The 8806-nt window shown below is 46.1% G+C and overlaps 1 protein-coding gene across 1 annotated transcript; it reads left to right on the top strand.

Annotated features, from left to right (window-relative positions):
• The first annotated feature begins 2741 nt into the window (after window positions 1-2741).
• On the top strand, window positions 2742-7112 carry LOC123181826 (lichenase-2). The gene is made up of 2 exons (XM_044594213.1): window positions 2742-2975; window positions 5807-7112. The coding sequence occupies exons 1-2, from the start codon at window positions 2903-2905 to the stop codon at window positions 6736-6738; spliced, it is 1005 nt and encodes a 334-aa protein (XP_044450148.1). The 5' UTR covers window positions 2742-2902; the 3' UTR covers window positions 6739-7112.
• The last annotated feature ends 1694 nt before the right edge of the window (window positions 7113-8806 follow it).

Here is an 8806-nt window from a genome sequence, read left to right as displayed (position 1 = left end):
ATGCAAAATATTTCAGAATGTAAAAAAAATGTTTTTATGATATATCCTCCTCTGTACGTGTACCGGTAGTTTGCTGCAGTTTCCATACATATCAGCTACGTATCTTTCTTGAGCAAGTAGTGCACAGTTGAACAGGGAACCGATTCAATCAGCATTTCCGTTCCAGCAAAGTGATGGATGACTAGATCGATGCTGATCCAAAAGAAAAAAAAAAGGACACGATGCCCAGAAACGAATACAACATTATATTAAAATCCACACATATTAACTACCACTCTCTCCCCACTACGACGACAGGGACTTGATCATCATACGGATGAAACCAACACCTAAGCAGCCTGATATGATGATGATGATGATCAGGCCAGGTCAGATACGGTAGCTAGGCAGGATGAAACACACATGTATCCTGGAGGCCACGCACGCGCCAGACCGCTGACAGGACATGCTGTTCCCCTGCGTCCACATAAGCCCGGGGAAATATGGATAGAGTGCACTTTTCCATGTGGCCCTCCCCGTCCGATCCGACGAGGCAAAGCAGGTTCCCATCCATCCATACATGGGGTAGGACAAGGCCGCGGGGCCGGTGCTGGTGACCTTGCAAATCCGGTGTCCGCATAGGCGGAGATTAAGCAAAAGCGCAAGATAACCAACTCCATCAAACCAGAATTGTTGGGAGGCACCGATCAATTAAGTTGTATACATACATAGTATGCTGTTGCTTAGCTAGCTGTATGCATGTGTGTTGTGGGTGCTTTCTTCTTCTTTAGGTTCCTTTGTGGGCTATGCGTGATTTCGACCACAATATAATGGTCCCTTTCAAAAATCGGTGGACACCGATTTTTAGCAAAGCGAAAGGTTTTAAGTCAAATGTGCACATGCTCGCATGGATCAAAGATGACTCTAGTATTCTCAACCATATCAGATAAGTATGTCTTGTGATCTAAACGCTCTTATAATACTTTACTGAGGGAGTACTTTTTTGGTTTGTATCAAATAAATAGGCTCGGACTTTCAGGTTTTAGTAAGCATGAGAGTATGTAATCCTGGTGGTAAGTTGCTAATCCTCCTTTCTGAAAAAAGGGGTTGCCAACCCTTTGAATAAACCAGGACAAACTAGGCACCTCTAGTGGAATTCAGAACCAATGATGTGCCAGAGACTAACTTGGCTACATGCACGGTACTAATTGGAAGCATCATCATAACCACAAGTTGATCAATATACAACTCGCTACAAAACGCATGTCTCAAGAAGACCATTTTAGGTAGCATATAGGACCAATTCAATATATGTGTGTGCCAAAAGAGGGCAGCCCAGCTTATATGTGTCAAAAAGCTGGGCTGCTAAGCCACCAATAGGAAATTTCTCATCAGCCAGCCATATGCAGGTGTTAACCCAAACCAATATGTCCAAGCAGACCAGCTGCATGCTAGCTAATCCTACACACGACCGGTTCTTAAATACAATTTGTCCGGTCGAATAATTTGTTCACCGAAATATGTCCCGAGTCATCGTACAGTTTATATATTCGTATTAACTGTAATCTACACATTTGGTGCACCTAATATTATCTCGTCATTAACACTTATACTAAGCTAGAAAGCAGTTGCATAGCCGGCCGGACTCCACTGATAGCAACACATACTGTATGTAAAAGAACTATCAACGGCCGGATCTGGATATCCCACCTGATCACTAGGATTGGGAGGGAGAGACGTAGTACTTAGTTTGTTGCCGAGGTTATTGCAACACCATGCCACAAGGGAAAACCATGCGTGTTTACGCCAAAAGCTCACTTGTATGGTGCGCTTAGACAAAGTCTTAGTGTTGTGTTTCTATGGCAATTCCTAATAAAGCTCCCTTTCATCTTTTTAATTGTAAGGCTGATGGGCTCAATGCCTTCTCTTCTGAGACAACAAGTCCAAAAGTTTAGTGGGATAGGTCTTGTTTGAAAAAGTATACGGCCATGCTTAATTAAAGTGGTTCAAGTAATTCTGTGGTCCGTTTGACAAAGATGTAAATTAATTAGGTACACCAAAAACACAAATGTTCTTATGACACATATTATTGATTTCTTGCAATATAGTTACAAAACCAATTATATGTAGAAATAAAAGTGATATAGACCCCACTATGATGTAGTAAAAGGTAGAGTGACGAAAGGCTTCTGATGTATTACTCCAAATCTCTTTAAATTGATCGCGGATATTCATTACTAAAATATCGTTTCCTTTGTATATATGTCACTTCACGATAAAAAGAACATCGAAGCCGACAAAACCGTAGCGCCGGTTCTTCCTACGTAAGTCATGTCAACTTCAAAGGTAAAAAAAAAATTGTCGCCAACAAGGCTTCGTGCTTTCAATTCTTCTTACGTAAGTTATGTCGGATATCCACCGAACACGGTCTTCCCGTGAAAAAACCGCCGCCGAATGTCGTTGAGTAAGACGTGAACATATCCGACGCCGCGCGACCCGTCATTGACCTAGAAACTTCACTTTCATGGTACATCATGGGTGGAGTCCAAAATTCAAACTATTTTTTCAAAAGTTGTTTGGTGCCACTATGAATGAATGAATTATCCCCCTTGCCTACCTGCAACAACAACCTGGTGTACCGGATAACCTCTGCCCACCACCAGACAGACACTGTGAGAAGGGGGTGACGCATGCAAACGGCCTAGGTAGTCAATCGCAACGGGCTAAATAAATGTCGCTGGAGGCGTTGGGCCTGCGCGCCTGCGAGTGGATTGGACCAAACTGTCTCCTCGGATCCTATATAAGGGGCCGGCGCCCCGTTGTGGCCTCACCAGAAAAGAAACAACAAGAGCTTTAGAGCGAGAGAAAGAAAGACACATACACACACCCACACACCCTCAACGCAGCTAGAGAGACAAAGAGAATGGCGAGCCAAGGTGTTGCCTCCATGTTCGCTCTGGCATTGCTCCTCGGAGCCTTCGCCTCCATCCCACAAAGTGATTCCCTCTCTCTCTCTCTCTCTCTCTCTCTCTCTCTCTCTCTCTCTCTCTCTCTCTCTCTCTCTCTCTCTCCAAATGATTGGGTACAGTTTTTCTCATGCAAGTCATGCAGGGAGTTTGCTTAGAAGAGAGTAATACGTACGTTAATCTTAGCTTTCTTTAAGAGAAGAATTAGCTAGCTAGGTAAGGTAGCTAGCCATGGTGTACGCATGGTCACATAAATCTCTCTCCCACCAACGTCACACAGTATAGCTTCCTCTTTTTTTAGATGCACAGTACACTGTTTTGGTGCATGTCGCTTTCGTTCTGCGTTTTATTCTTCCCGCGCCATCAGTCGCGTGGTAAAGCCTAATCGGCGCCCGCCGGTCTCATTCTCTATCTTGATGCGTCCATCATGCATGGGAGCACAGTAACTTTTCACACATATTTTTTGAAAACTAGAGATGGTAAATTTGTAAAAATCGTTTTTCACTAAAATAATTTTGAGTCTTGGAATTTGCTGCAGAGTATATATTTCAATATATGATTCGCATGCACCAAGATAAAAGTGCACGTGTAATCAATCTTCTGTGTGTTTTTTCTAGGGAAGAAAACGTTGCAAGAAGTAGGTGTTCCGCAGGGAAATTGATATCTTTAAAGTAACAAAAATGATATTTTCTAGATAATACGTAAAACATTGAAAGAGGTACTTCTAGGTTTTCCACGAGGAAGTTAATATCTTAAAAGCAATGAAAACGATATTTCTAGATAGTTTCAACTGTTTAACTATAAATTAATCTAGTTGATCGTACACTATAAAGCATCAAACAAAAGCTTGCAAATGAAGTCTCGAAACGTTTGATGATCATGCATGTCAGTTAGCCATCTTTTTACAAAGCCAGAAGGTTTAACTAACGACCTACAAGTAGCTAAGCCAGTGTCTCTTTCTCCAGTGTCATGTTAATCACCTAGAAAGTTTTTCTTCTTTTTTTGAACTAAAAGTTTTTCTTCTTCCCTGCATGCAAAGTTGTGCATGCATGTCTTGACAGTGTCGCCCTAGCACTGTTGACACGAGCCCTACCACTTAATTGGTGGTTTGTTCCCTGATTAATTGGGTGCAACTACTGCTGAACCACCCGTCGCTAACCATCTTTTTCCTATTCCTTTGGTCCGCTGCCGGTCGCATCTTGACGTTTTTTCAGCGATGGACGATGCCGTACCGGCCGGCCAGTCCGGTGGTCCTACTCATTTCAGCTAGCCAGTACCGCCACTGTTCCATTCTTTAAGATTAACGAAAATGATTGCACCAGCTGCCAGTTATAGTAACTAACTCACTTGCATCATATCTTCAAAGTGCAACTGATCGACCTATGGTACATGACGCCACCGATCACTAGCCACTAACTAACTCTATAACCCAGGTGTTGGTTCTGCTGGCCTTTCCATTTCCAAGTTTGGTCTGCCTGAAAAGAATTATGACATAGGATAGTAGGTTAGTGTAGTAGTGGTACTGCTAGTAGTAGTTGGCACTTGATCGAGCAGGAAGTTAAGAGGAGGATTAAGTGGCGTGTACTTATATGGAGTACTTTGTCATGCACGTGAGCTAGACCGTTAATTGGACCGTAGCTAGCTAGGAGCAGCCGGAGGGCATGCATATGCATGCACGCCGTGGCGATCCACATCGATCGTATGTGGACTATCCAACGGCCGTGCTGCGGACGTTGGACCAGAAACTTGATTTGTCCCAGCATGTATGTATACGCATGAGGTCTCTACTCTCCCTCTCCATGTATTCCTAGGCTTCCTGCCAATTGCCATGTACGTGTGGTCGACCTCTACTCTGCCCCCCTACAATATTCCTGGTCCGCTTGTTTAATAAATCCAACTGGCTAGTGCCGTGCAAGTACTACACAATTTATGACATACCATTTGCATTCTTAAGAGTACATGTACTGTTAAAAAAACTTGCATAATTGATGCACAGTACGTCAGTACCAACTCTCAAGTGCGACACTTTACTAAATTAGGGTAGAGTTAGTTGGTAAACCAAGCAAATCAGCTAGGGTAAAAGATTCACTGCACTGGAAGCTAGTCAAAGTTCATTCCTTCCTTTAAGGTTGTCCCTCCGGGCACGAGTAGCCAAAGGTTTATATTTACAGTTTTGCTAGAACCCATCTAGATGAGATATAGTTTGGTCTCATTCACCTTTTATAGCCATTGGATGTGATGCTATAAGATGCGTGTGTGCTGACTTGGGTTGCTTTTGTTTTCGTTTTCAAGGTGAATGAGACCAAATTATATCTCATCTAAATGAGTTCTAGGCACTCCCTTATATTTATCCAGTTCCTTTTTCTCCTTGCTCGTGGTAGCTACTCCTACTAGCTAGCTAGTGACAAGTCGGTCAAGGCGCCGGCCGCGAAAATAGCAATGTTCCTCGGCCGTGTGCGTGCATCTGACACCAACTCGTGACTGTAAAAAACATTATTTAAGTCGCGAATCAGCCACCAAAGTCTAGAGACGAAGAGATAAAAAACATGCAAAGCCAGAAGCTACACGCATGCATGGATGCATGCTTACAAGATTTCAGTTAAACGTCCTTTTCGGGAGTTAGTATTATCCCTCGCCAACAGGTCAAAAGGCTGTGTGTGTGTTCATGCATCGCCGCCATTCTTGCTTATTGGTTTTCCTTCCATTTCTTTTTTACTTATATTCAATCGCATGTCATCACGGGGAGGAATTTTCTATGGCAATGGAACAGTACTAGCTTGGTGTGAATAATTTTGTATGGAGCTGTAATAAATAGTTTTCTGAAGGTTAACTAACCAAAGTTACATGTACCTTGCGCGCAGGCGTCGAGTCCATCGGGGTGTGCTACGGCATGAGCGCCAACAACCTGCCGGCGGCGAGCACCGTCGTCAGCATGTTCAAGTCCAACGGCATCAACTCCATGCGGCTGTACGCTCCCGACCAGGCGGCGCTGCAGGCCGTCGGCGGCACGGGCGTCAACGTCGTCGTCGGGGCGCCTAACGACGTGCTCTCCAACCTCGCCGCCAGCCCAGCTGCGGCCGCCTCGTGGGTCAGGAGCAACATCCAGGCCTACCCCAAGGTCTCCTTCCGGTACGTCTGCGTCGGCAACGAGGTCGCCGGCGGCGCCACCCAGAACCTCGTCCCGGCCATGAAGAACGTGCAGGGCGCGCTCGCCTCCGCTGGGCTGGGCCACATCAAGGTCACCACGTCGGTGTCGCAGGCCATTCTCGGCGTGTACAGCCCGCCCTCCGCCGGGTCCTTCACCGGGGAGGCGGACGCGTTCATGGGCCCCGTGGTGCAGTTCCTTGCCCGCACCGGCGCGCCGCTCATGGCTAACATCTACCCGTACCTGGCCTGGGCCTACAACCCGAGCGCCATGGACATGAGCTACGCGCTCTTCACCGCATCCGGCACCGTGGTCCAGGACGGCTCCTACGGGTACCAGAACCTGTTCGACACCACCGTGGACGCCTTCTACACGGCCATGGCCAAGCACGGCGGCTCCAACGTGAAGCTCGTGGTGTCGGAGAGCGGGTGGCCCTCAGGCGGCGGCACGGCGGCGACTCCGGCCAACGCCAGGATCTACAACCAGTACCTCATCAACCACGTCGGGCGCGGCACCCCGCGCCACCCGGGCGCCATCGAGACCTACGTCTTCTCCATGTTCAACGAGAACCAGAAGGACAGCGGCGTGGAGCAGAACTGGGGACTCTTCTACCCCAACATGCAGCACGTCTACCCCATCAGCTTCTGATGAGCTAGCTGCGTATGCGTAGCTAGTGTCCGTATGTCCGTACGTACGCGCGCGTACACGCGTATAAGAGCGTGTATGCGGTACGTATGTGCACATTATGTATTGTACAGGGTTTGGGTTGGGGTGCGACCGCTGAGGCAGCTCAGATGCGTACGCTATAGTAGTGGTTTGCTGTAGTAGTGTATGTGTATGATTTACGATGGAAGGGAAGCAGATGTAAACGCTCTCCCTTCGTCGATTCATCATACATTTGATACGTACACACATGTGTGCGTAAGTAGAACTATATTGTAGGGTTCAAAATTTCGTCAAAATTTGACGGAATTTGTCCAAAATAATATGAAATATATCGGCGAGACCGAAGTATTCCTATATTTCTTGAAATGTCCACACTAACTCCAAGATATGTATTAGTCGGAAACACAATTAATCACATCCCATTACAGAATTCAAATAAGAAAGAATCACATGGACATCAGCCGGACACGTGTCCGTAACGGGTGGCCCAGATGGATCTCAGGAGCTCCCCCGCGATTCGCGCGTGCTCGGAGCGGCACGGGCTCGAGAGAGGGACGCACGCCCTAGGGATGATGTAGACGATCCTGCCTATACCATTTTCTTCCTTTACTGCTCCCAAATCTACCTATATACTTGGATTATTCTGTCAACTAATTCGGCTGCGCCTTATCCATGCGCGACGCAGTAGGTATCATCCGTGTGTTTTTGTGGATACGTATATCTCGCCGAAACCTGCGGATCTCTTGCGCGAGCAACCCTCTGATCGTTCCTGTGCACCCCACATGGAGATAAGTAGTACTCCTACTATTTTTTGCTGGAAAAAATGGTGAGTGTGAATTGATACAACGATATACTGCTCCAGATGATAATGTTCAGACTTTAATTTATTCCAAGGAATTTTCAAGTACTAGTTAATTAATTCCTCAAATGGGGCTAGCCAGCTAGCCGATCAGGCGGATGAGGATTTGACAGACGTATGTTTTAAATGGCTACAGGAGCCGGTGGCGGGCGTATGATGTTCTAGGCGCACCTAAGAGTTTTGAAGTGGATTTGATTTGATGCTCCCGCACGTGATACCATTGGATGGCCGCATGCATCTCCCAGATGCAGAGGCCGGGGGTCATCCTCCTTTCTAAAAAAAACATGATACCATTGGTGGTTGCCTGCCTGCCTCTCCCGTGTCAGCGTGTCTCCTCTTGATTTGGAATCTCCATTCGACTTGGAGCCCTTGCTTTGTGCACAATTCTTTTTCTCTAGCTAGCATATCATTACAGTCACAGACCGATCATGAAATGACAATGCAGGGTTACTGAATTTTCTGGTTTTCTTCTTAGGAAAAGAAGGGTCCTTGCTGCACACGCAGCCCTGTTGTACATTCAGAGCAAAATACGGCCCAGATTAAAGGAGTGAGTGGTGTCCCAAACCTGCCCTGCTTCCAAACTGAGAAATAGACGTGCTCTGCTTACGAACGCCACCATGGTTTGCTGGGTATCTGGAACTTCTTTCCCACCTAATCTGAGCTCTAACCTGTAGCTCTGGTATTGTCAACTGAAATGGAGCTGTTAATGTACTACAAAAGCTTTGCACAAGTACCCCTCGGATGTAAAGGGTTTACCCGTTCATTTCCGTCGCCTGTAGCAATGCGTGCGAGAGGTTTAGGGATAAGCACGTCACAAGATATGGACGGAAGGATTAATCATTAGCAGTCAGCAGTCACTATTGTGCAGGTCCCATTGTGTTTAATTGCTGTTCATGCTTTACATTTCTAAACTTTGCTCGTCAAATTTGGTGCCCCCCCCCCCCCCCCCCAAATGCAGGATAACTCGCATGAATAGCGAGGAAGGTGAGTTGCCTCATGTCAATTGATGCTTTCTCTTCACCAAATTGAAGCGTAAGCTTGGCATCTTTCACATCAATGACAGACATGTACTTCATCCGTCCCAAAATATAAGAATGTTTTTAACACTAGCATAGTGTTAAAACGTTCTTATATTCTGGGACAGAGAGAGTAGTAATTAGAAATGGTCTCCCCTAAATAATAGGCTTGCTC

Source organism: Triticum aestivum, chromosome 1D (assembly GCF_018294505.1).
Source record: "Triticum aestivum cultivar Chinese Spring chromosome 1D, IWGSC CS RefSeq v2.1, whole genome shotgun sequence".
In the NCBI taxonomy this organism is placed as follows: domain Eukaryota; kingdom Viridiplantae; phylum Streptophyta; class Magnoliopsida; order Poales; family Poaceae; genus Triticum; species Triticum aestivum.
This window is presented reverse-complemented; position numbering and strand designations above follow the sequence as displayed.

Bases quoted from the DNA above. Each gene is read 5' to 3' on its own strand.
- LOC123181826 (XM_044594213.1), top strand. From the start codon at position 2,903: ATGGCGAGCCAAGGTGTTGCCTCCATGTTCGCTCTGGCATTGCTCCTC. The intron at 2,976-5,806 runs GTGATTCCCTCT...CCTTGCGCGCAG, and splicing joins CTTCGCCTCCATCCCACAAA to GCGTCGAGTCCATCGGGGTG.